This window comes from Sylvia atricapilla, chromosome 24 (genome assembly GCF_009819655.1).
Source record: "Sylvia atricapilla isolate bSylAtr1 chromosome 24, bSylAtr1.pri, whole genome shotgun sequence".
NCBI classification, from domain to species: Eukaryota; Metazoa; Chordata; class Aves; order Passeriformes; family Sylviidae; genus Sylvia; species Sylvia atricapilla.
In genome coordinates, this window is record NC_089163.1 from 3,124,375 (window position 1) to 3,151,502 (window position 27,128).

A 27,128-nucleotide genomic window follows, 5' to 3' on the forward strand; every position below is an offset into this window, starting at 1 on the left:
CCGGCGATAGGGGGAACCTCATGCCGGTGGCCCCACCCGCAAGCAGGGCCCTGTCCCTTCCCTCCCAGGCCCTCAGGAGCCGCACGTGGGACGAACCGGGGGCCCGGGGCCTGCACGATTAGGGTGAGAGGCCCCGTAAGGCCCCTTGGGAGAGGACTGCGCCGCGCCCTAGCCGCCCGCACGGCGGAAGGCGGGTGGCGCCCGGCCGGGTGGACGCGCCCCGTCACCGCCCCCGCCGCCATTTCCCGCCCGCGGTGCCGCTCCCCGCCGGAAGGGCTGCGTGCCCTGCCGCGCCACGGGCGGAGGCGGAAGTGACGGCTGGCGTGCGTGGCGCCCGCTGGGAGCCGTAGTGCGGCGGAGCCGCTGAGTTGGGTGAGAGCGGGAGGACCGGACTACGGCTCCCGGCGGCCCCCGCGGGCGGCCAGAGCGCGCGCGCGGGCCGGAAGTGCGTGAGGCGGAGGCGGAGGGGCCGCCTGGTGCGGAGGGGCCGCGGCGAAGCGGCGCCGGTGAGTGCAGGGGCGTTGGGGGGTGCGCGGGGTCCCTGCTGCGCCCCGCCCGCCGTCACCGAGAGCTTCCCTTACCCCTCCCTCCTCCCCGGGCTCTCCGCAGCCGCTTCGCCCCGGGTCGGCCCACTCCCCCCTCTCGCCCGTCCTGGGCCTCGCCGCGGCGCTGCTCCCGCCCTTTCCCGGTGTTTTGGCCCCGCATGGCCCCGGGCGAGGCTCGTTCGCGGCTCTCGGGAGCGCTCTGGCTTGGCCCCAGCGTCGCCTCGTGGTGGGCCTGGGCCCGGCCAGGCCTTGGCGCCTCCTCGCGGCCCCGGGGCCGGTTGGGCCTGCCCGGCCCTATTTCCCGCTCGTGTTCCGCTGTGGTCCTCGCAGACTATTCTCTGTCCCATTCTCCGAGATCCCTGTCTCCTGGGCCGCGCCCCTCAGGTTTCGCCCCGCCGCGTCGGTCTGTCCCGCAGGTCCCATCCCGGTGTCCGGGGCTCCGCGTGCTGCTGCGGCTCGGGAGGCGCTGGCGGGGCCCGGCAGCTCCAGGGGGCCGCAGCCGTGACCCCGCGTCCCAGCCCCTGTGGGTGTGTGGCACCCGCAGCTCCCGCACCAGCGCTCAGCACCGCCCGTTTCCCGGTGCAGCAGGAAGGATCGGTGCTTTCTCACTGCCTGCTTTGCCTCCTGCTTAAACGTGAAGTTTGGCTGAACTTCAGGCCATGTGGCAGAAGAGGCGTTGCAGTGGTTCAGGCACACGTGTGAAGCCGGGGTCTTCATTTTTCCTGTAGTGATAAAGGCTTTTTCTGCTAGTTCTTGTTGTTTTGGGGAAAGGAACATATTTGAGGTTTCTACAAATGTGTTTCAAAGTCTACCCGAGGTGATTGTCACTGTATTTCCTCCTGGATGGGTTTCTGTGTGTTTGTGTGAAAAGTGACGTGGTAAGTCTGCAATAACAGAATTCAGTGCTCCATAGAATCACCAAATCATGAGATGATTTGGGTTGGAATGGACAATAAAGCACATCCCACCCCCTGCCATGTGCAGGGACACCTCCCAGCTTGGACACTTCCAGGGGTGAGGCAGCCACAGCTGCTCTGGGTAACCTGTGCCAGGGCCTCATCACCCTCAAAGGGAGGAATTTCTCCCTAATCTTCCATCTGAACCCACTTTCAGTCTGAAGCCATTCCCTGTGCCCTGCCGTGTGAGGAGGTGAACTCATGTATGTGATGTGTATGCAACAGCATCCTCTGAGGACCTGTCAGGGCTGGGGGACTCTCTGATTTTTATGTGTACAGTGATAGGCCAGGTGCTGTGGCACAAGAACAGGTTTGTTGCTTGAAATGAGCAATTTCAAACCATTTGGAAGTTGGTCTGCGTTGTCTTGTAGCTGGTGGTGGACGAGAAGAGACTTTACTGCTGTAGCAGCACAGAGGCTGCAGGGTCACATCAGCAAATAGGTGTTCTGAGGCTGCTTTTCCTGGGAGCACAGTTAAATCACCCAGTTACTCTCTGGAAGGACTCCTGAGAATTCCCTCTCATGGGGAGCGAGGGCAGATACTGTGTCAGTGCTGAGGGTGTGTGACCTTTTGGGTGGGCTTAGCTGTGGGTGCCAGGCTGGGAGAGCTGCTCCCAGGGATTGGGTGTCACAGCCTTGGCTCAACTCACTCAAAAGGTGTTTCAAAGCTTTGTCTCTCAGGTTCCCTCAAAGGGAGTCAGCTGTAGGCACAGGAAAGTAAGTTCTAAGACACAGCAGTGCCGTCTCCTGGAGTCTTCTGTGGTTGCTCTGTGTCCTGCTCTGGAATTTCACCGGTGCCCAGCATGGAGTGAGGAAATGGCTGGCTTTGTGACCTCTCTTCTGAGTTGCACAATCTCACAGTAGATGAAAGGACAAAACAAGTATTGGAGAGAGCTTTTGCAAATGTACATTTTTGTACCATAGGATTCTCTGGAGGGTCTAGGGCCTTGTGTTTTTTGTTTAACATTTCTTTGGGTGCCGCTACATATTTTTGAATTGCATCCTTTCTTCTAAGAATTATTGTCCCTACTTCAGCAGGAACAGGGAGGGCAAGTAAGAACTTGATTTGAGCAGTTTCCTCCAATGTCCTTAGTCAGCTGAAGTTTGGGAATGCTGCTCCTGAGGCAGTGCTCTGGTGGATGTGCCTTGGTATCTGTTCCACATGAGTGTGATTTGGAAATGCTACAATCTGGCCACGGGGGGTTGCAGAGTTTTGGGGTCTGAACCCTTCCCCTCCAGCTGGGTGTCCTGTCTGTGGGATGAGGCAGGTGCAGGGCAGCCGAGGCCTTGCTGCCCCTTGTCTCGTTTTCACATCCTTTTGTCCAGAGATACAGAAAGGAAACCTTTTACCTGTCAGGTTGTTGCAAAGGCTGGTCAGGCATTGGAAGTGAGGGGCTGCCCGGGGAGGTTTGGAGTCCCCATCCCTGGAAGTGTTCAAGGAACACCTGGATGTGACTCTCAGTGCTCTGGGCTGGGTGACAAGGTGGGCGTCGGTCACAGGCTGAACTTGATGATTGTGAAGGTCTTTTCCAATGTAAATGAATCTGTAAAGAGATGACCTGGCCCTGGGAAGGAGGTGCCTTTCCAAGGTGCTGTAGGGAGCAGTGGTGCTCTGCTGCAGCCCCGTGTCTGCTGGGGCTGTGTTGGCAGCAGCAGGTGTGAGCAGTGATGGATCCCTGCCCCTGTTCTTTGTCTGCAGGAGTCCTGCTGAGTTATACACTGGTGACTTCCTGCTGTTTTCCATCCTTCCTAAGTCCCTGCCTGTCTGAGCTGTGTGTCTCTGGAAAACAGTTCTGCTGTCACTGCTTCAGCAAGGGCTGTCTGGGAAAAGGCTTCCCTGGACACAGTGGTTTTGGACCAGTCATGTGCCCTGACCTTCACTTCTAGTTCTTTTTCATTGAAGTAAGGCTTTGTCATGTGTATTGTCAATAAAATGGGTATTCTGCTGATGGGGTTATGATAATACAGTGTTATAATAATATAAGCAGACTATATATGTCTGCTGCTTTCTCCAGCTCATTTAAGTCAAGAATGTGTAAAGTATTAAAGAAAATGGTAATTTGGGTCAGACCAGGCATGTGGGTTCACACAGTGAGGTGTTTGAGGCTGCAGGAAAGCTGGTGAACACTTTCTGACATGGGTGTTGCTATTAGAAAATAAAAATGTTACGGTTACAGAACACCAGCATACAGAGTAAGTGACAGTCCATGCACATCAGCAGATCTAAATTTGGTTTACCTGCTCCCACTTTCCCTGCTGTCAAAGAAATGTTGCTTTGGGAGGCCTAGGGAGTGCTGAGCTGGACTGGATGAGCCTGAGGATGCTTTTTGTTATAAGGCCATGATGTTCCCTAGTCGTGTCCCTGAAGGAATTAAGTGGTTTTGCCAGAACTTTGAGTATTTTTCAGCTCACTTGGCTTTGTCTTTGTGAAACGACAGTTTGTCGTGTTGGAGCTCGTTAATTGTTTGAACAGCCACAGAGCCCTTGAACTTTTTCTCCATTTCTGGAAAAGTTTACAGTATCCTGAGCTGTTTCTGATGGCTGCATGTGCCAGGGCAGGGACGGGGGGTTTGGGTCGTGTGGTTTCCTCAGAATTACAACGGTACAGGGAATTCTTCGGTGAAGCAGGAATTTCAGGATATTTAGCCACATGGTTCAGGCCATGGGCACTGGAAGAGAGAGGAATGGTGGTGGTGGTTGCAGAAGCTGTTCTGGCTCCCTGGGAAGCTTGTGCCAGGTGATGGTGCCAGGCAGTGTGACAGCTGCTGGTGGGGCTGTTCCTGCACACTATGGTGCCCGTGCTGGACAGGCCTGGGAACAAGGCTTAAACTGCTCTGTGGGATTCTGTAGTGGGTCCCAAGATGAGGAAGTTGTTAAATTTGGCCCTAGCAGCTCATCAGGTTTTTGTTCCTGCTGGTGGCAGGACAAATCGGTGCCTGGGAAGGAGCTGGTGCCATTTTGTTTCCGGATGACAGGCTGGCTGTGTGGGTCTGGAGTCTCCTACCGTAAAGGAAACAGCCTTCCCCTCCTCACAGAAACTGTGTTAGGAGAGCCTGAGCCTTGGGGGAGTCACTGCTGGGAGCTTGGAGAAGTGAAGAGTTCTGCTTAATTTAGCTTTATCATGTCAGAGCTATGAATAGTGAAATCACGGGATCACATTTCATGCCAGCTGGGAATGGTGTTTGCTCTGCCTCACTCCATGGTAACCGGAAGCTGCCGGGCCATAAAAAAAAAAGTGAAGCTAATGGCACACAGAGATGGCACAGAGGGCTTCACTCGGGGTTTTTCTCACCCAGGGAGAGGTTTTCTCTCTGTGCCCTTGTTCCTGTCACACGTGAACACAGCTTGTGCTGTTCCAGTGTCTGAGAGTGAGGCCTGTGCACAGCCCTGCTCACGGCTCCAGTGATCCCAGAGCAAGTACCCTGCTCACAATTTCACCTCCACATTCGTCACCCGGCCATTTTTAGCCTGCCATGATTTACAGGGTCGGGGGGGTGTGCAAACCCCAAAGAGCCCCTGCTGGGACCGCAGGGTGCGGAGCTGGCTCGGCCAGGCACTGCTCCTGCTGGGGTCACTCCTGCCTTTGCCTGAGTGAAAGCAGAGAGGAAAGCAGGGCAAGGATCCCCCCCAGGAGTGTCTGCTCTGGGGGCACTAAAGGTGATGGGGGGACTGTGGGCTGTCAGGCTGCAATTCAGTCCTCCAGGGACTCAGGCTCAGCATTAATGATGTTAACTAACCTGTGCTTTAACAGGGGGCTGGACATGTGATACCAGGTGGCATTGTAATTTACACCTGAAATAATTACAGGAGTTGCTCCTGTGGAGCTGTGGGTGAGATTGGTTTCCCAAGTTAAGACCTGTGTATGCAGTGTCTGATTAGATGAGGTTATTTTGGTGGCCCTTTTTTACTGGGAAACAATGCTGGGATGAATGGCTGAAATCAGAATCCTTTTCTGTGCTGCTAAAATAAGAGGATTTGCCAGTGTCTGGTTTGGCTTAAATTTGATTTTCCTTTTTTTACTTAGGTCAATCACTTCTAAAGAAGCAGTGCTTAGAACCAGATTTGATGGGACACTTGTATAAGGTACGTGAACACAGCATGGAAAATTGTTCAAATAAGCTTATTCCATATGTACAGGATTCCTATGGACAGGTATTTCCCTCTGTTTTGAAGTCTGACAGAGTGTAGGGATGGCCTGGTCTGGTGCCTTGCCCTTACAATAATACCACAATTTTAAAAAAAAATTTAAGAACTTTAAATGTTATACCAGGTCATGGAAATCCTTTTTCTTGTTTTCTCCTGAGGCAGTAGGATTCCAGTTAAGGTAGAGATAAATGAAGTGCTGGCTTGAGAATATGTGAGTAGTTTTGCTTTTTTCAGCTTATAAATGAAATTTGCTGGAGTACTTGTATTTTCATAGGTTAACTATGTGGAGAGTTGTAATCCCTCAGGAGATTCTGTTTTGGCTGTAACTGTACTGTGTGTTGCAGAAGAAATTCCAAAGAACCCAAATCAAACAGTTTTTCTGTTACTTGCTGTTTATTTGGAAGCAGAACTTCCACGTTTTTTAAATGTGCTGGAGCCTGCTGGGCTCCAGCTGGCAGACACCTGAGAGGATGGAAATGCCCTCGAGGGTGCAGTTCATCCTCCCTTTGCTGAGAACCTCACACAAATTTTCATTCTTTGAGTTAACTGATTTGTGAATAGTTTTCTTAAGGAAAGTAAATTGGACCATTTCTTGCTTCTTGTGGGGGTTCCAAAACTCCAGGCGTGGATTCCCAGCCCCCCAGCAGTGTTGTCAGAGCATCAGTTTGTATCCAAAGCTGCTCAGAACAGCAAGGCTGTGCTGTGAGAAAGCCACCAATTTGGGGAAAGACCTGATCTTTCTGATTTTCCTGAGTTGGGTAAATTTGGAGGGAAAAAGCTGATGAAATAGTTTTTTTTTTTTTTATTATATATGTTTTCTTCTGTGTTTAACTGAACTTCCAACCACCCAACTTCTGTAACAAAACCACCCTGATTTCTAATCAGCTTTTTCTTGGATTGTTGCTTTGAGCTCCCTGTCACTAAACTGTCTGAATAACAACATATGCCTTTTTAAGCTCAAACATTTGTAAAATAGTGTCTCTCAAATAGCCAGATTTCAGAAAAGTCACTGACTGGGGTTTGTAGCTGATCAAATTATTTGGAAAGGGATTGTTCAGCGCTACAATCTGCAGAATCAGTCTTTTCCAGAAGAACCTGTAAATACTCTTCCAGCCATTCCATAGAACCTGCTTCTAATTACCTGAACCCAGGGCTGGAGCTCAGGGTTAAACTTCTTTAGGGATTAGTTTAATGGTGTGAAAACCCAAATGTCCTTGAAGGAAAATCTTAATTTTGAAAGCACGTAGACTAGAGAGAAATTGAAACTGCTGCTAACAAATTTCTGTTTCTTTTGCTGTGACGGAACAGCTTTGGATGTTTTCCCCCAAGTGTGTTTAGCACATGTGAGAGTAGAACACTGTTTTGTGGTTGAGGTTTTGGTCATTTTTTTTTAGCAGTGTTGCCTGGGACATTTTTTGCTAAGGTCAGTAGGTGTAGTTGTAGCTTTAGTTAATGTGTGTCATAAATCTTATGAAAACAGGATCTGGGAAGAGAAATCATTCTGCTTTTTGTTCCCTCAATGAAATTTGATTAAAATTAACATTTTAATTTGCTCCTCCCTGTCTGGCTTTAGGAACTGTGCAGGTGGCTCTTCTCTTCCCCCCTACTGTTCCATTGATATCAAGAACATACTGAAGGTTTGCTCTTGCACCAAAAATTAGCTTTAAAAGGAAGAATCCAGCAGAAAATGAGGAGTGTTAAGAGTTGGGTTCTGAGCTAACAAAGATGAGTCTGCTCTCTGCACTTGCTGCTGCACTTCAGGGATGTGGAGAGAGCTGCAACTCTTTATCAGCCTATTTTCGCAGTAATTATTGTTCCCTCATTATACACAGACTACTTTGTAAGGTGTTTTGTGGGATTATTCCTTTTTTTTCAGAATGAACTAATCTTGTTTGGGTTTTGGGGTTTGGGATTAGGAATTGTAGAGCTGGCAGAAGGAGAATTAATTTTTTTTTTCCTTCCCTGATAATGAAGGGTGTTGAGCAAATGAAGGAGCAGTTCAGCTGTTCCTCCCGAGCTGAATGTCTGTGCTGGTGACACCAAATGGATGCCAAGAGGCTCGGGCAGAAATGTGCTCTCTAATGAGGTGCCACCTCATTTGCTTTGGGCCTCACAGCAAAATAAACCACAACAGCTTCACTCAAAATGCTGGCCAGTAAAAAGCAAATTTTTGTTTTCCTACAGCACTTCTAGAGAGCTTTCTCCAAATGCTTTTACAAAACATTTAATATTTATGAGCTGAGTGTTAGCAAGCACCGTGTGATAAACGGAAACCACTGTAAGGGATTTCACCACTCTGTGCTCGTGTCTGAGGCGTGTACACAAGCCATGGCACTTGTTTCCAGGTGTTTTGGGGTTTATGCTCGGATAGGAACACAAGCAGCTGCCTTGGCAGGGAGGTGCATGCTGCATTTCCCTCTCCCAGCTGGCCAACTGTGGTGCTCCGTGTGCAGGATCCTCGCTGACACCTGGGGATGGAGTGGGCTCAGCTGGAGCTGGTGCCAGCTGGCTGCTCTGGGCAGGGCTGTTCTACAGCAGCTGGGGAAGGGCTGAAATCCCAACATGTGCTGCCTGAAAGACCTCGAACAAAGGAGTGGAAGGTGGAAAGAGTCACAAAGTAATACAGGCCACTTGGAAACAGGGAACAAATTCCTGGAAAAAAGCTTTTTGACAACCAGCAATGTTTTTATTTGACCCATGACTTGGCACATGGAAATGTTCTTTACAGTGTTCTGGAATAAAAGACTCCTGAACTATGATTTCCACTTCAGCAGAGAGCGTTGAGCACGTTCCCCAATTTCCTTTTGCTATCTGGAAGAAGGGTTTGCTACTCCTGCCTGTTGTGCCTGGACTTGGTCTTTTTCTGTGGTAGTGCTTTAAACAAAAGAATAGTATTTTTCTCCAAAAGAGAATCCAGATTCCGCTCTGGATGACACGTCTGTGTGTGGGATTGTACCAAAACATGGTGATAACAATGGTGTTTGGGAAATAGGCAATAAAACCCCAAAGCCCAAATGTTCTGTCAGAAAGCAAGAAATAATGGGTATGGCAAACTCTTCCTGCCACTGTGAAAGCTGATAGTCAAAGGTATTTGTAAGGTGTAAGTTGAGATTTCTTTTTATGGACATTTAGACTAATGGACAAGACAATAGTTAAAATAATTGAATAAGGTCTGTGGGATGTTGTTCTTTGTGGCTCTTTCCTAAGATTGATAAGCAGGATTTAAAAATCATTAAACTTTGCAACCTTCCCTCTTGGGTGAGAACAGGACTTAATCACCAGTTCAGAGAAAGGTTTCAGGGCTACTTGAAAACTGTTTTTTCAGTGAAGTAAGGACAAGAAATTAATAGCTTTAAATAAGTCTATTTTATGGCTGAACACGGAGTAAGTGACATTTCTTGCTATTAGATCAGAGGTTTAATAACATGGAGTAATTTCTGAGGTTGTGTTTACTGTTGTTTTCTCTTCTAAAACCTCCACCCCTCCAGCAGTGCATGGAAGGATTCTGAAATGTAACTGTAGACCTGTCAGAAAAGCTCCCAGTGGACTGGTGGCTCCCTTGGATGACGGCTGATGGATGAATTGTCAGGAAAAGAATTGTTTCTGTTGGCTTGTGGATTCCTTTAACAATATGGGAAAATCCTTAGTCCTGAGCCCAGTAAGACCATTCAAATGGGCTGAGAGAAATGACTCCAGCACGGCTGTACAGGTGCACTGAGATGTGTGTCACAGCAGGTGGGATGGGGCAGGGGAGGTGGAGCAAGGAAGGAAGAAGACTTAAAATTTTGAAAGCATGAACGATCATTTTTAAACATATATTTTCCATAAAAGTCCATGAAAAAAATTCCTCGTCAGCTGTGATGTGTGTGCTCTCAGAAACACACATCTGATGAACCTTTTGGTGCAGCAGGAGCTTAGGGCAGCCAGTTCACTTCTGGTGGCAGTACAGCAATGCATGTACAAAAGTGTATTTTCTTCTCATTTCAGGTTTTCTTCCTGATTTCATAATTGACAAAGCTGAGACGCTGAAATCTGACAGGAAGGTGCAAGGTGTGAGCCTGCTCAAGCAGGTAGGCATAGAAAATAAAATATTCACAAGAGGTAAAACTGTCTGTCTTGGGATTTATAATAGGTCTTCTTATATCCCTTCTCTTCTGGGCATACTGCAAGTTAGCCTGGTGGTTAAAATACTGCTTTCATTGATAATATTTCTGTGCAAAAATACAGAGCAGGTTTAGAAGAAAAAAATCAGCCGTGTGTCTTGGAATGTTTGGGCTTGTCTTCCCAAGTAACTGCAAAATACAGGGGTAAAGTAAAACAATTTAGTGAAAGGAACCCTGGATGTCCTGGAAGAAGTAGTACCTATTTTTGTTTTTTAATGCTATATTGACTAATCTTCGGATTTACACCCTGGTGATTTTTGGGAGAAGAGCAGTGCTTTCCCCAGATACCTTAACTGGCCAGATTATTAAACGTCACACTGATCCAAGTGTTAAATCCCATACTGTGCCATGTGCCCTCCTCCAGCTTTTGCTCTTTGCTTGAGCATTGCAGTGGCAGTCAGAGGCCTTAAAAGTTTTCCTTAACTATTGTGAACACTTAAATTCCAGAGCTGTGGAAGCTCATGGAAGTGCATAGCTGTGAGAGACTCTGAATGGTGACCTTTTTTCATTGCTGCAGAATGGAGCAGAGCTGTGCTTCTCTTTTGGGTTCTGTCAGGAGGTAAAACATTAACTTTCCTGCCACTGTTTCATGACATTAGTTTGCCTTCTGGGCAAAGTCCATCATGGTGCTTTAGTGGCAGCATTTGCTCCTCTATTGTTTCCATCAATAGTCTGCTGGATTGCCCTGAGGATTTGGGAATGGAGAAGGCAAAGTTTGCTCTATATAGTGTGGTTTTATGACTGATGAATGAGCTGTCAGGTGTCTGTTTCCCAGGGGGGTGATGCCTTACCAGAACTTCTAAACTCAGTGCACAGATCACATCCAAAAACAGCGGATGTTTTTGGATGGGAGATTACATTCCTTGGGAAGATCTGCTGGACAGCTTAGAACTGGGCCAGCAGAAGAAAGAAACCAAAAAACAAAAGTTGAAAATCCCTGGCAGTGCTTCCAGCAGGACATGCCCTCCAGATGTGTGCAGTCACGCTTCCCTGCTGTGACTGATCCTGCGAGAGGGATCTGGATCAGGCAGCAGCATCAGCCTTGTCCCTTCCCAGGTCCAGGAGGAGCCAGTGTCAGGGGGTTCTGGAGCTGTGGGAAGGACGTGAGACTCTGACAGAACAGATTAAGGATGAGTCCTCACAGCGCTGTGCAAATGTTTCTGCTTGCAGTCCCTGCTCAGGGCCAGACACAGCATCTCCAGGAGCTGTGTGCTCTGGGCACAGCTCCATGGGCAGGGGAAAAACAGGAATGGCAGGAGAAAAATGGGAGATCAGAGCCGCTGCTGTTCTCAGGGTTTGCCTTTGCTTCACTTATAGCCACCTCTTTATTTAAAGAACATAAAATCCTTTATATAAGAACAAATGCTCTGAGAGCAGGGTATTTAGCTGAACATATTTTATCTGAGCCAGTCATTCTTAAAACTAAATGTGTATCACAGTAAGTTTACAACTGCAGTTAACTGACTGGAGCTGACGTGATTCCAGTGTGCAGTTTGTTTAACCTTTTGAGTACTGATAGAGCATAGCAACTCTGTTTCTATCCTAGTAGAAGTTACTTCATGTATTAGGAATGAATCAACTTAAAAGTGTTGGCAGAGATGAAGAATCCAAGAAGTGAGCATTTGGCACATGTTGCACACACCAGGGTGATTTGGCTGCGAAGTGCTGTAGATCAAAGTGAAAGGCAAAAACTATTAAACAGATCAAAGAGATATTTTTAAGATCTATTTTGGGGTCTTCTTGGGATTTCCTGAGAGTTGGTGCAACATCTTCTGTATCTTGCAGTAGTTCCTGTTACCATTTCTTTCTTCTTCTCTTCCATGTTTTGGTTTCCAATGCTCAGCGTTGGATTGTGGTGGGCAACAGAGTAGGAAGTGTTGCAGGGAGTGGTTCAACAGACATATTCAGTGAATTAAAAGGAAATACTTTAAAATTATCCTTTCACATTCTTTCCCTGAAAAACAACCAAGCACAAGAACAAACTTTGGTTCTCAGTGGCTGTATCTTTTGATTTTCATCCCTGGGTCAACAGGAAATAAAACATCTGTTGTTTCCTAATAGAGCAGTAATCAATTGTGTTATTTCTTCTGCCAGCTTTCTGATATGGAACATATTCAGATACTTCAATTGAATTGATCTAACACCTTTAGTATAGTTAAAGGGAAGAATGAGAGCGTGTAATGTAATTTTTTAAAATAAAAGCCAACTTCTCATTTCTACAAAGTCCCAGCTCTGGTGATGAACCACCACTCACTCTTGCAGCAGCTGTTTCTGTGCTGGGCATTGTGTTTTTCCTGGAAGTGCCCTGACAGAAGTTGAAGCCTTTGGTAACCATATATGTAATTTTGGAGAGCCACTGGAAGTGAAGGCATTGCAAGTCAGTCCTCTGGAATTTCCTTAAAATGGATATAACAGCAGCAGCAGCCGCACTTGATCAGTTGTGTTTATGTACCTGAATGTCTCTATTTTTAATCACTGGGTAAAAAAAAAAGATTAACAAGATTAACTTTGCACTAACATAGTTCCTTTTTATTTCTGGTTCTTTTTCATTAGTCATTTTAGGTGCAAAGTTTGTGGATAACTTTTCGAATATGCATTAAATGCAAATTTTGCTCATTGGTAAAGGAGAACAGATCAGGGAGGGTGTAACCGAAAGATTTGTATGGTCAGACTATTCCCTGAATCAGCCTCTGAGGGACTTTCTAACCTTTACCTGGATACATGCCTGAAAATAGCCCAGGTAATTCATGATTATGGCTATTTTGAGTCATTTCATGCTACAGTGTAATCTCTTCTGTCTCTAAATATTTGGAAGGACATCTGATTTATTTTGGCTGCAACAGAACTCCTGGCTGGATGATCCATGCTGGTGACTGATCACAGCAACTGCAGGAACTGCCCAAGCAGAGAGGACAGGATTGAACCTGAGCAGAGCTGTGCAAATAGGGTCACATTCCTGTGTCTTGGAGTATCAGCTCTTTTTGATTGCCCCTGAAAGTTTAGATAAAAGTTTACAGGGTGGGTTTTTTGATGGTAAGCCTTTTTATTTCTTGCCTGTCCTTTAAAGCAGTGACAGCTGGCTGCACAGACAGGAAAGTGGCTGCAAGTACATGGAATTTTCACTCCCACGGACTAGTTTGCCTCTAGAGGTGTACTTGCTTCAGCCAGCCAGCATGGCCCTGCCTCTTCCCAGGTTTGCATTAACTTGCTTCCTTCAACTGTCACACTCTCGTTTTTGATTACTCTGGGTTTAGAGCCTTTTATTCTTTTTGCAGTTTTCCTCTTTAGACTGAAATAAACCTTCTATTCTGGGCCCAGCACCATTCATCTGTTCCTAGCAGGCACTTAAACATTCCTATTTCCAGCCTTATCAAGCTCCACGTCCCTGGAGTCTGTCAGCCTGCCAGGTGCTGCCTGTCCTCTCCTACCAGCCGCATGCTTCATTCCTCAAATATTTCTGTTTCCCTCAGGTGCACTGACAGGTGCTTGCAAGGATGTCTAAAACTAACAAATCCAAGTCTGGGTCCCGTTCCTCCCGCTCGAGGTCTGGATCGAGATCCCGCTCCCGTTCCTTCTCCAAGTCCCGCTCCCGGTCCCGCTCCATCTCACGGTCGAGGAAACGCAGACTGAGGTGAGTGTGTGCAGCCAAAGGGTGGAACGGGGCTTTTCCTCCCTTGCAGGTGGTTTGTCACTTAGCTCTTTTCTAGGGAAAGACTTTGATTAGATCCCAGGACAGATAACATCCCACGTCTCGGGCTGTTTCCTGCCAGCCTGTGCTGTTTGGATGTTTTCAATCACTTTGGTGAATAAACTGTGAATAAATGAATAAATTAGGAGGGTATGATGTTTGTTAGCATAGTCAAGATCTTTCTTTTGAGACTTTGGCTTTTTTAAGGAGGCTTTAATGTAATGGATCTCAGACTCGAGGGGTCTTTGCAGGTGTCATGTGCTTTTCCCCTCTTGAGAAGTGAATTCAAGCAAGTTTTAATATTAATTTTACACTGCTGTGAAAGGTGGAGACAATTCTTGATATTCCCTTGCCCCTCCCCTCAGCATGCAGGAGCCAGGTAACAGGGAAGATCATCTTGGAGGGTTAAAATGGGTAAAATATACTTTTCCTGCAGTTAATTTTAAGAAATTATTACTGTTGTAATAGTTGTTCCTGTCTCCCTGAATTGCTTCTGAGCCAGCCAGTTACAGGCTTGTGTCTTCACTGGATGTCAATTTTTTCCTTTTCTCTTGGCTAAGCTTTCTGCATCTGGCAAAGCCATTGCAGTTGGATGGGGTGTAATGGTGTTCTCCTGCCTTTTCACTCATATGAATAACACGTATTTTGAAAACCACTGGGCTGTGAACACATGCAAGTGGTACCAGTTAAAGATTTTAAAAATACAGAAGCTCTAATGAATGTACAGTTAGAGAAAGAAGGACATGACAAAACTAAATTAGAGGCGGAGACTTGAGTCCAACCGAGCCCTTTGCAGGAAGAAACTGGAATGCTGGAAGATCCGTGCTCATTTGGGAGTATCTCCTAGCTGTGAAGGAACTTTGGCAGTTGAGAAAAAGGCACCCTGTGCTAACATGATTGTTTCCTCTGTGCTGCTGCTGAAGCTACTTTTGCTTTATAAATAACTCCTGTTTTTTAAAAAAAAGAGGAGTCTGAATGGAGGGGGTCAGCCCAGCCCAGCCCCCCTGCCTGGCTTTGGGATGTGCTCTAAGGTAGGTCTGGTGGGATCTCAGCATAAAAGGCTGTTGCTGTGTCCTTCAGGATGCACCACAAATTGTTTTATTCTTCTTTTAGTAGGTTTGCTGTTTCTTCTAAGTTATGGTGGTGTGTTGGAGTCTGCCTAGTGTCTTCTGCTTTCTTTATGACTTTATTTCTCACTTCTTGTAAATGCTGGGGATTTAGCCCTGGAGCAGTGCAGTGCCAACAGTTCTGGGGGCTGGCAGAGTTGGGGGAATTATCACTTTTGGTTTCTTTTCTTGCATAATTTTTACTGTATTTTTCTAAAAAGATTCTTGGTAAATAGTCTCTGCAACTTTTGGAGTGAAATTTTCCTGCTGCAGCTTCTCAAAGCACTAGAACAGATTTTGGAAGCATTGTACGACAGGTCCTTGCTGATAATTGATCACAGACGCAGGAGTTTTCTGAAAATTGAGCGTCTATGTTCCTCATGCCTTGGACTAGAGCTTGTTAAAACTGGTCCTTGTCTCCTGCCTCTCTGCTTTTCCTTCTGGTCACTGTTGTTTGAATGAAGAAGTGTCTCAGATAAGTTTTTTGGTTGTTTGAAGGATTGAAAAATCTGTTAAAACGGTCATTAAGCTGTTTGACAGCAATGATTGGAGTATGAATAAGAGTTTCCTGCTAAACTGTGACCTGTTTAATTTCTTTGGAGGAGGAAATTAAAACAGAACAAAAGTTTCATCCCTGGTTGCACATGTGTGCTAACTGTGTAGGAATTCTAGCAGCAGGTTGTTCTTTCTTGGTTCTGGGGGTTTGGAATGTGAGAGGTGAGGAGCAGCACTGAGATCTGTGTGAGGAAGTTCATGTCCATTGGAGTACGACCAACGTGTGTGTCAGAGCCAGAGCTCGGAATGCAAGAAAGGGCTGTGGAAACTCTTCCAATGAATGTTATTTACTGAAATTCCATTCGGAAAAAATCTCTTTTCTGTTTCAACTTCCGAGTTTGGCCAGTACTTCCCGTAGCTCTGGCATCTGAGCTGCAGTGGGACCTTTAAACAGTTACGCAACCGCAGCAGTTTAATGGGGGAGGCTGTTGGGACAATTAGCCGCTGGAATCTGCGTTTTTCCAGGGTTTGTGCGTTCCTGGATTTGGATTTTTGTGGATGCGGGTGGCGGCGTCCACAGCGGCACCTGGTGGCGCCTGGCAGAGGTGTCCCAGTGCTGTCCCTGCCCAGGAACTCCATGGGATGGAGCCGTGGGATGCTCCTTTGGGAGCTTGAGCCCATAGGGCAGCGCCCACTGCTGCCCTGCTGCTCTTGGGCTGTAGCCATTTATTGAACTTGCCTGACAAAGAAGAGAGGTTTCATCTGGATTATCAGAATTTTAAGGTGCATCTGAAGTTGGGACAAGAGAGGGAGATCTGAGGTCTGTTCCAATAACAGTAGTGTGATTTGCATTAAAAGTACTTCTTTATGGGTGAGGTATAACTGTGACCTTGAGCTGTTAAGGGCGGCATGCTTGAGATCTGTCACTTTTTCTGAAGCTGGATAGCAGACATTCTCATCCCGGCAAAAGAGAGAGCAGTGTGTGCTTATCATGGTTTCTGCAATAATCCTGAAATCAAATACTTGACAGTATCACAGGTAAAAGTTATTTCCGCTGCAATTTATTCATGGCAAAGTGTAATATCTCAGTCAGGTAAGGGTAAAACCAAAGAAGTTTCTTTTAAAAGTTTAGAAATGAGTTTTTCGAAGCATTTTTTAAATAAAACCTTGTGGCAGAAGAATAAACTCTAAAAATAAATCATAAGAAGAAACTGTAACATAAAATACCTGTGTAATTTTTATTTTTAATCAGTTCTAGGTCTCGTTCAAGATCCTATTCTCCATCTCACAACAGAGAAAGGAACCACCCAAGAGTCTATCAGAACCGTGATTTCAGAGGCCATAACAGAGGATACCGGAGACCGTATTATTTCCGTGGGCGAAACCGGGGGTTTTATCCCTGGGGCCAGTACAACCGAGGAGGATATGGGAATTACAGATCCAACTGGCAAAACTACCGCCAGGCCTACAGCCCTCGCAGGGGGAGGTCACGCTCCCGCTCGCCCAAGAGAAGGTCTCCTTCCCCACGGTCCAGAAGTCATTCCAGAAATTCTGATAAATCATCTTCTGACCGGTCAAGGAGGTCTTCCTCATCCCGCTCATCCTCGAATCATAGTCGGGTTGAGTCTTCCAAGCGTAAATCTGGAAAGGAGAAGAAATCATCCTCCAAGGATGCCCGAGCATCCCAGGCTGCGGGAGATAACCAAGGAGACGAATCTAAGGAGCAGCAGTTTTCAGGAGCGGGGGCTCAAGATGCCAAAGCCTCCGAGGGATCAAAACCATGGCAAGATGTGAGCAGCTATGGCACGGGCTCCACGTCCAGAGGGTCGGTGTCGGAGCTGAGCCCCCGGGAGCGCAGCCCTGCCCTCAAGAGCCCGCTGCAGTCGGTGGTGGTGCGGCGGCGCTCGCCCCGGCCCAGCCCCGTGCAGAAGTCGAGCCCACCACGCTCCAGCCCGTCCCCGATGGGCTCTGCCGCCCAGAGCGGCTCCACCTCCTTCCAGGGGGGCTCCCACCAGAGCCCCTTCGAGCACGGCTCGGCAGGGATGAGCCCCACCAGAAAGAGCCCGGTGTGCAAAAGCCCCACACCCGTCAGTTCGCTGTATGGTGCCACTCCGAAGGAGGAGGGCACAGCTCCCGGAGGAGGAGCCTTCTCCAAGAGGCAAGTGATGTGTTTTGTGATGCTGGGTTATTTTTTGGGGGGACTTTTGAGGAGCCAGCTGCACCTGTGGATGCTCCCTGTGAGCAGTGTGAGGGGCTGGGGCAGGCTCCAGCTGGGAAGCTGTGCCAGCACACTGCCAGCTCAGGCCCTAGTCCTTTCTGAATGATGGAAAAAACACAGCCCAGAGTTGCAAGGAGTTTGAATTGGTTTTTCAGCTTGGATAGTTCTAAAGATTGTATATATTCCCTGCAAAAGTGTTCATAGCCCATGAACGCTTGAAGTGAAGATTGCCTGAGGAGGTTTCTTGGCAGCTGGAAGCTCACATTTCCCAGTTATGTACGTGTTGGTTATAGACATTTTTAGTGTTGCCTTCTGGAATTGTTAGATACTGTAAATTAGAAGAAATTAATTAAATCCTACTGCATATCCTGCTGCAAGCAGCCCGAGGCAGATGCAGCTGCAGTACTCATGCCTCTGTGTGTGTGGGTAGGATGAGAAACTAAAGCACCAAATACATCTCTAAAATGAAGACAGCCTTCCATGCAGGAGGCATCTGCTTCCATCATTCTCTTGATTAGTCCACTGCAGATTGTGCCCAAAGGAGACACTTTGTTTTAAAAGATACAGCACCATTCACAAAGTGCTTTCAAGTCTTTATTGTTTTTAAAAATGGTTTGATCTGATTCTATATTAAGGAAGTCTGAAATTTAAAAAGGGAGAAAACCCCTGTGACTTTTTGGGCTTTCCAAAGCACAGAGCTGGTGTCTGTGGGCTTTCCTGCTGTCCCACAGAGCCAGGGGTTTGATTTGTGAACACTTTAAAACTGTTCAGATGCTATAAACCAGCTGAATTGTTTTCACCAGAAGTGTTTTATCTCTCCCAGCAGCATATTCTCCTCTGTTAACCTGTTTGCTTTTATTTGTGTTTACAGTCTGTCATGAAATATTTAGCTTACCTATGAAACTTGCATCCCAAATTTGAAGTAGCTTTTGAGGCTTTTATTTCCAGTGTGTTGTTTAAAGCAGAACAGCCCAATTTGAAAGGTTTGATGTGTTGTTCTCCTGAACCAGGTTTGTAAGTAAATAAACCAAGTGGGTAAGATGTTCCTCTTTTCCTTCCAATGCATCTGTGGGTCAGCTGGGTTTGATTTGTCCTTGAGCCTCATTCCATCAGTTCTGCATATCCATCTCCTTGTACATTTGCTGAATTTAGTGAGAGCAAAAGTCTGAGTTCAGGCTGAGTAATCTGTTTGACATTTTAATTATTTTAGGGCCTAGAGGCAGTTTTCAGTACATGCATAGCTTGGTGTTCTCTCAAGTTTGACTCTTTGAACTGAGGACTTGACCTCACTGAGCTCTAATAAGAAACCTCCTGTAATGTGTGTTTATGATCAGGTACCTGGAAGAGCAGAAGACTGAGAATGGCAAAGACAAAGACCAGAAAGTAACAAATGCTGAGAAAGAAAAAAGTAAGGAAAAAGGGAGTTTCTCTGAGTTGGGATCAACAGATGGAAAGGCAAAATCTGACTCGTATGGATCGAAAGCTGACTCGGAGAAGGGATATCGCGGCAGCCAGTCGCCCAAGCGCTACAAATTCAGGGATGACTTTGACAAGCTCAAGGTCCCAGAATTCCACAAGGAAGGTCATTATGGGAAAGATGAAACAGATGAGCAGGACAAGAAAGACAAGGCAAAAAGCCGGAAAGATTCGGAATTTGATGATGAGCCCAAATTTATGTCTAAAGTCGTAGCGACTTCAAGTAAAAGTCAAGAAGAGGATAGGTCAGGAAAATGGGAAGGTGTGGTGTTCCTACCACCTGGAAAAGAGAAGCAAAGGAAATCTGATGAAATGGAGGAGGAAAGTTATTCTGAAAGATCCAAAAAAGAAGAGAGACAAGGATCCAAGAGATCTGAACCTAGTCACAGGGGTTTTGTACCTGAAAAGAATTTTAGAGTGACCACTTACAAGTCAAGCCAGGAAAAAAGCTCTTCCCCTCCACCAAGGAAGGCTTCTGAGGTGAAGGAGAAGCCAAGCACCAAAGTAGAGGGGCTAACTCCTGGCAAATCCTCCTTTTCCATTACTCGTGAGGCCCAGGTCAATATTCGAATGGATTCCTTCGATGAGGATCTTGCACGGTAAGGATCTGCCAGCTTTTGAGCAGTCTCAGTAGTGATGTTTTTTCCTGTTTCTCTTCCTGAGATCCCCATGTGCTTGCCAACTGTGAGGAAGGCTAAGCAATATTGCATCACAATTTGTAGTTTTGGGAGCTACAGATGAACTTTTTCCTAACCTTTGCTATGACTTGATGTAAGATTAGTTCGGGATACAGCAGGCTCTGGGAAGAGCCCCAGATGGAGTCAGGTACTCAGTGGCTTCTGGCTGAGGGAAGCTGAGTTGTGCAAGGGGACTACTGTGCTGCTTGAATCCATTTGATTCTCTGCCATGTGTTTTACTACTCTTACTGTAATAGTGACCTGAATTATCACAGTAACCTGGAGCAGTGTGTTTAGGGATGTTTAAAGGAGCTTCTTGCTCATGCTTTTGAGTATTCATGGGTCCCTCCCTACTAAAAACATAAACCATCAGTGAGCTCCCAGCTCCTGCAGAATTAAACACCTTAAATTGCTCCCCTTCCCCTCATTCTTCTGTCTCATGGGCTCTTCTTTTTGCAGTCCCAGTGGCATATTGGCTCAGGAGCGCAAGCTCTGCCGGGATCTCGTGCACAGCAACAAGAAGGAGCAGGAATTCCGCTCCATTTTCCACCATATCCAGTCGGCTCAGTCGCAGCGAAGCCCTTCTGAACTGTTTGCCCAGCACATAGTGACTATAGTCCATCATGTAAGAGGTGGGTCAAGAGTCTGTGTGACATCAGGAAAGGTTCACTCCTCCCTTGCTCAAATAAGTGGGGTTTGTGCACTCAAAATGCCTGGAGTTGTTTTCCAGCAGATACTCCACAGATGGGAGCAGCAGCATGATCACGATCATCTTTATTTACATAAATACTCTTCTGCACAGGCAGAAGGTGTTCTTGTTTTTACCTGAGAAATATTCAGAGTCTGGGACTTAGAATTTTGAGTTTTGATGAATTTGCTTGAAGGAATGGTGTTCATTTCACTGAAACACCAGAAATTGAAACTGCAGTTTGTCAGCAGCATTAGAGCTCATCCCCACAGTGCTTCAGTAACCTGCACCTGGGTTTTTACAAGCTGTGGGATGGGTGGGCTTTGTCTTTTTACAAAACTGGCACTAATACTTTGGTATTATTTGTTCAAATCCCTGACAGAGCATCACTTTGGGTCTTCAGCAATGACACTGAACGAACGTTTTACCAAATATCTAAAGAAAGGAATGGAACAAGATGCAGCTAAAAACAAAAAGAGCCCTGAAATCCACAGGTTGGTGCCATTAGACACTGTTCTTAACATTGCAGAAGTATTCCAGATTTCATTTCTTAAACTCTGGAATAATTCCGGAATAATTCAAGTATATAACTAGCTTCTGCCAAAGAAACAAAATACAAGAAAACAAAAAAAAAAAAAAAAAAGGAAAAATATGGGGAGTTTTAAATACCTTTGGAAATACTGATGTGCTTTAAAGGACATTTGCTCTAAAATCTTCAGGTTCTTCTTATGAGCAAGATTATATCTGTGTGTATATATATATATATATTTATTTTTTTTTTTTGCTTTAGGAGGATAGATATATCTCCCAGTACTTTTAGAAAACATGGATTCTCTCAAGAGGAATCGAAAAGCTCCAGAGATCCTGGCTTCAAGGTGAACTGTTACTCTGATTAGTTTAATTCAACAAAATGAGTGCATTGGGCATGAACTTAACAGTGATGTTTTTGTTTAAATTACTCTCTACTTAAGTTTGTGTTTTTCTTTTAAGGATGGGCATAATTCTAAAAATGAACTACAAAGGGTTAATTTTTATTAAAAATGTATCAACAACCTTTGTGAAGTGGTTAGACTATGGTAAATGACCCCAAAGTCAATTGAGGTGAGCTTGAGAAAAAAGAGAGGATTTTTGGAACAAGTGCCCATGATGAGAGAAGAGACTTTTTGTGATATTTTTCTGCTTGTAAGTATGATTAACTCCATTGTTACGTGCAATTTTGCCAACCATGTTTTCAAAGACATGCATGTCAAAAAGAGGAAAGTAAAACTAAATGCTGAGCTAAAGCAGATACACTATTAAGCAGATGATAAATTTTGTTCTAACAACTGACTGTGCCATTTCTGTTGATTGCTGTTACTTTAACATTCAGCACTTGTCTTAGATCCAGAGCATTTGGGATTGAGTGTTTTAGCTTTGCTGAGTAGATGAATGTTAAGCCATTGCACTCACTGTAAACAATCATAAAAAAGGCTTAACGTAAAATGTTTGAGATTTTAACCTTTGTTTATTCACCTTCATACATATTTACATTGAAGAGATTTTAACCAGTCCTGCTGAAACCTTACTTGTTTCATATTTGTTTTCGATTTTTTCCAAACACACTTGTGGCTTGACATGGACGATGGTGAGATGGATTTGATGGGCCTGAACTCTGAGCATCAGCTTGGCAGAGTGTGTTATAAACGTGGTTTCCAAACAGCTCGCCAGCCTTCCGTGAAACAGACGTGCCCTCCCAAACCCAAATAGGTGTTTGCTGTGCCACATAAGGGAGCTGCTGCCGATTTTGTCACTTATCTGTCATCCATCGTGTTGGGAGCAGTTTTATTCTCAGAGTAGAAATTAAAGCTCTTTGCCTGGGGAAAGTAGAAGAGCAAAATACCAAAACAAAATGCCTGCTCTCACTCCTGCGTTATTTGACATATTTATTTAAACAAAAAAGTGGTTAGAAACTCATGTAAGTAAAAAATTTAACAGCTAGAGAATTACTAATCCTTTTTGTATTTAATTGAAGACGATTAATTTGATGTATGTTGCATATCAAGTTGTACGGTTCCCAGGATGAGTGTTGTGTAAATGCAGTAGCAATGGCTGAGGCTGGGTGTTGGTACCAACATGGTGTTAAGGCTTCCTGCAGCCCTACTGCTGCCCCATTGCCTGTTTGTCAAACCACAGCCACTGTCACTTTGGGCAGGCAGCAGAATCTCACCCAGGTGCCACAGGGCTCAAAGGAGGCGCAGGGAAAACAACTGCTCCTTTCCCAGAGAGACTCCTAATCCCTTCTTGACGTACCAATTTAAATACAGCTCAGAGCGAGCGTTACCAGGTGTCTTTTATGTTTGTTTTTAATTAGCAATGTAAATTTAGTTTTAATTTTCCATGCAGCTGGTGGGTTTTTGCTCTGTGAGACACCAGCTTGCTTTAGCAGACTTGGCAGGACTGTGAGAGACACCTACAGTGTGTCTGTGGGGCTTTGTGGCACCTGTCACACGGTGCCCTCCAGCCCAGGGGAAGGAGCTGTAGGTGGCATCTGCACCAAGTAAATCTTCCTGATAGACATAGTAATGCCTCCCTGTCCATGGGATGTTGGTCTTCTCCCAGACCCTTTGGATGCTGCCTTTCACTGGCCTCCTCCTGCCCCTTGAATCGTTAGTCTTGGGTAGCTCCAAGCAGCAAAGAGCTTTTGCTTCTCCCAGAGTGTCACTTCTAGACCTGGGGATTAAAATCCCTCTGGCCCCTGCCCAGGTGAGACAGTCAGCAGCACCTCAGGTGCACCCATGGGCCATCAGAGAGCTCTGCCACACTGTGCTTGTGATCCATAATCAGCTGGATGGGATTCCCCAGTTGTTCACATCCTTGCTGGCTGTGGTGTGCAATAAGTGTCAGCTTCCATGTCTCCCTCCCCTCTACCAGACTGTTTATTTTAATGCTGTTTGAAGAGGAGATTAAAAGTTTAAAAAGCAGTGATTTTAAGTGTAGGAAGATTGAATTCTGACAAAGGCAGACTTACTTTAATAGTGCATTGTTTGACATCTTAAAGTGGAATATTCATTAGTGCTCAGTTAAACTCCAATTCTCCAGAAGTCTGTGCAGTCAGTAGCAAAGTAAATGGTGCTGAGCTGGGGCACTGCAGACCTTGTGTTCAACTCTGCCCTCCCTCTCCCCTGCATTTGTAGGCTGAAGGGAAATATAAGGACGACCCTGTTGATCTGCGCCTTGATATTGAACGCCGTAAAAAACATAAGGAAAGAGATCTTAAACGCGATAAATCCAGGGAGTCGGTGGACTCGAGAGATTCAAGTCACTCAAGGGAAAGATCAACTGAGAAAACGGAGAAAAGTCACAAAGGCTCAAAGAAAAAGTATGTAGGAAACCCAGTAGCCATTTCCTTGTGCCTCTCGTGTCTCTGCTGCTCAGGTTGGAGACGACACCGTGTACAACAGTTGTGCACACAGTTGTGCACCTGTGACATAACTCCTCCAGTGGCCTGAGCAAAACCCTCTGCGTGTGGTCTCGCTATCATTGTATCTCTCAGAAACACTAAATAATTGTAAAAGGTAGATGGGAAAGCTCCATGTGTCGGGATGGGTGAGTCACTTTTCCTTCTTGTTCCTGTTGTGTCAGAGAGAAACAGCCATGTTAAAATGACTTGGCTTTGATGTTCATTTAATCCCTATTAGTTTAATTTTGACTAAAACTCCATGGATGCATGCTAAGCTGAGAGCAGATGGTGTAAAAATCTTAGTAAGAAGCAACAGTTTCTTTCTGAAGAGATCTTGGGCCCTGTGTTAAAGCCTGAGCTCTTGCTATGGCTTTTCCTCTTGTAGTAGGAAGAGGAGAGCATGGCACTGATTAGAGAGTGATAACGAAGTGGTTTTGTATCAGATGGGTCACAGCTGAGTTCCTAATGCTGTTGTGTCCCACCCCTCCGTTCCCATCACTGGAACAGGAAACACCGACGGGTGCGTGAGAGATCCAGGTCCAGCTCATCATCTTCGTGGTCCTCTCATTCAGTCAAGGCAGAGGAGTATCCTGAGGAGACTGAGGAGAGGGAGGAGAGCTCCTCAGGCTTTGACAAGTCCCGGCTTGGGACTAAGGAATTCACTGGTCCAAATGAGAGAGGAAGAGCGAGAGGAACCTTTGTAAGTGTTCTCTGCCCTTGCCCCAAATGTCCTCCACCTGTGCCCTGAGGGTTGATTCTCAAAGTGGGCAGGAAGTGGCTGCTGTTGTGTGTTGCTCATTTAAAGCTACGCTGGAGGAGAAACCCCCAGGGTGATGAGCTCTAGTGGAATCACTCCAGGTCTGGGGCATAAACCAGGCTGCTGGGGGCGTGCTGTGGGCAGCAAACCCCAGATGAGAAGAGCAGAACAAAGCCTGGAAGCTTCTGTGCATTAGTGATGCTGAGCATCTTGATGGGCACATGCTCTGCTTCCATTGGGGTTTGGCCATGCTCATGTCTGCAGTCCATGTACAGAGGGATCTCACTTGCATGGGGGTGCCCTGGAACTGCCTCTGTGTGATCTTCATCAGCTTTACAGGAAGTGTGATGTGCTGTGTCATCAGATGAACTGAAAACTCCAAACCACAAGCGCAGGGGGTGTGGTGCAGCCATGCTAAAGCTGTCCTCTTGCTTCAGTGTTAGGTTTTAAAGGTGTTTTGGATGGTCAGAGAAGGCATGTTGGATATCTTGGGAGCCCTGGAAGCTGGCTGGGGTGGGAGGATACTGCCTCTGCAGCCGTTCTATTTTTCTCCTTTGCGTTGCTCTTTGCAGCAGTTCAGAGCTCGAGGGAGAGGATGGGGCAGAGGCAACTTTTCAGGCAACAACAACAGCAACAGCGGCGGCAACAACGACTTCCAGAAGCGCAGCAGAGAGGAGGAGTGGGACCCCGAGTACACGCCTAAGAGCAAGAAATACTACTTGGTACGTACCTGGGTGCTGAAACACCCGTGTGCTCCAGGTGTGTCCGGTCTCAGGTGCTTTAGAGGTGAAAGCACCCGCTGTCACTGACACACCAGGTAAGGCTTCAGGTGACACTTCACGGGAAGCTGCCGGCTCGTGCCTAAAGAGAGCTTGTTCCTGCTCCCTGTAGAGTGGTTCCCATTAAGTGGATCCCCCAAGGGCGGTCGCAGAGGCGCGGTGCAGGGCGGTGCCAGCCTGTCTCACCTGCTGTCCTTGGCTTCCTGTGCAGCACGACGACCGCGAGGGCGAGGGCACGGACAAGTGGGTGAACAGGGGCCGCGGCCGTGGCGCCTTCCCCCGGGGAAGAGGCCGCTTCATGTTCCGCAAGTCCAGCACCAGCCCCAAGTGGGCTCATGACAAGTTCAGTGGGGAAGAGGGAGAAATCGAAGACGACGAAAGCGGAACGGAAAACCGGGAGGAAAAGGACGCCCTGCAGACGACGGCGGAGTAGCCGCGGGGTCCGCGCCCTTCTGGGAGCCCTGGCAGGAGGGGAGGGGTCAGGCTGGTGCTGGGGTGTCAGGGTGATCCCCACGTGCTGAGCAGAGCCCTGGAGAGCAGCTCGGAAACCATCCCGACGTTATTTAACTGCATTTCCAGAGTTCAGCCTCCCCAAGCACGGACTGGGACTGATCCATCATTTACGCTCGGATCCACTCCTGGAGTTTCTCTTCCCAAAGACTTCCCTTCTGGACTGGATACGGTCAAGCGCTGGGTGAGACCCCAGATTTTTCCCTTCTCTGTGACCTTACGGATGGTCGGTTATTTTTTGGTAACAGGCTTTGAGGACGATGTGGTTTTAGTTTGTGCCCACCTGACCCCACCTGTCCTGACATTTTGTTTCTCTTTTATAATTTGACCCAGTGACAGTCGGGGTTCACTCGCCCGCTCAAATTTTCCTCCCGTATTGTGTATTCAATTTTCTAAATTCTGCTTATTTTAGGCCTTTACATACGTAGTAGCATCAATTCAGAAATAATTTTGGAAACTATTTTTGGTTCTTATAAATAAAAAAAAAATGAAGCATGTGAGTAAACATCTAAATGTTCACTTGTTGGGACCAAACTGCTATGACCCTTTTTTTTTTTTTTTTTTTTTAACTTTTTTTTTATGTAACAGTTGAGTTTAGGGCCTTTTAAAAATGATTGTTTTCCTTTTATGTTGGAAGTTAACAAAATTAGCATGGTTTAAAAGAGAAAAAAAAAAATACACCCTACTTCTGGCCACTGTTTGTGTTCAGTTATTAGGCCTGGTGTGTGCTGGACCCCAAACTGCTTGTAGCATTTGTGTCTCCTCCCTGCAGCTGGTTGTGACCCGAGTGACCTTTCCAAGGTGACACAGTTTTCTAAGGAACTTCCGAATTCTTCTTGGGGAAAACTATAAATGGAGATGAGAATTTTTCAATATTTTTTATTAATCTTTTTATAAAACCAAAAGGCAGATTCCTCCTGAGCTGGTTGAGGATGGCCCTTAGGATGCATTTCTTTTTATCTTCTACTTTAAAGATAATTCTGGAGCAGTTTGTGGAGGGTCCCGGCCAGGTTGTGAGCCTGGGCGGGGAGGCACAGCTGTGCCCCTGCTCCCCCTGTCCCTCTCCCCAGGATTGCTGTGCTGTTCCCCACACACCAGCTAGAGTTTGGTTTGTTTTGACTTGAACAGTTCCTGTTTAGCAAAGCCCCGAAGTTTGTTTATGCAAATAAAATACAATAAAATAAGTCGTAGGTGTAACTCCGCTTGGTTTGTGTCCTAAGTTGCCGGGGGGAAGCCTGGAAAGGACCAAGTGCCTGGAGCAACAGGGGAGCAGCTCCCTGTTGGGTTTTGTACATTAATAGATCATTCAGCCCCTGTTTTGGCAGTAATTGCCTCAGGATGATGGTGACACAGCCACAGGCTCTTCCCCAACCTGCTGCCAGCAGGGATTGTGTCACCCATGCACAGGACCAGCTCCATCCTTCCCACACCCGAGCTCCTCCCAGGAGATCCCAGAGGTGATCTGCCCTTGCCGGTGCCCAGCAGC

General features: G+C 46.6%; 1 protein-coding gene across 6 annotated transcripts; it reads left to right on the forward strand.

The window, feature by feature from the left end:
• Window positions 1-398: 398 nt before the first annotated feature.
• THRAP3 (thyroid hormone receptor associated protein 3) lies at window positions 399-26,839 on the forward strand. Of its 6 annotated transcripts, none has more exons than XM_066335172.1 (13): window positions 399-506; window positions 5,525-5,583; window positions 9,634-9,716; window positions 13,280-13,440; window positions 16,351-17,256; window positions 18,651-19,391; window positions 19,929-20,101; window positions 20,540-20,651; window positions 20,948-21,032; window positions 23,331-23,515; window positions 24,104-24,296; window positions 24,926-25,075; window positions 25,344-26,839. In XM_066335172.1, exons 4-13 carry the CDS (start codon window positions 13,304-13,306, stop codon window positions 25,563-25,565), a joined length of 2,904 nt encoding a protein of 967 aa, XP_066191269.1. In that variant the 5' UTR covers window positions 399-506; window positions 5,525-5,583; window positions 9,634-9,716; window positions 13,280-13,303; the 3' UTR covers window positions 25,566-26,839. The 6 variants fall into 6 exon arrangements, with proteins under 6 accessions (XP_066191269.1, XP_066191271.1, XP_066191270.1 ...); XM_066335174.1 differs by having other exon boundaries at window positions 24,929-25,075; XM_066335176.1 differs by having other exon boundaries at window positions 400-506; window positions 25,712-26,839.
• Window positions 26,840-27,128: the final 289 nt, after the last annotated feature.

Coding starts and splice junctions, on each gene's coding strand:
- THRAP3 (XM_066335172.1), top strand. CDS start 13,304: ATGTCTAAAACTAACAAATCCAAGTCTGGGTCCCGTTCCTCCCGCTCG. Junction 13,441..16,350: donor TCGAGGAAACGCAGACTGAG/GTGAGTGTGTGC, acceptor ATTTTTAATCAG/TTCTAGGTCTCGTTCAAGAT. Junction 23,516..24,103: donor CACAAAGGCTCAAAGAAAAA/GTATGTAGGAAA, acceptor TCACTGGAACAG/GAAACACCGACGGGTGCGTG.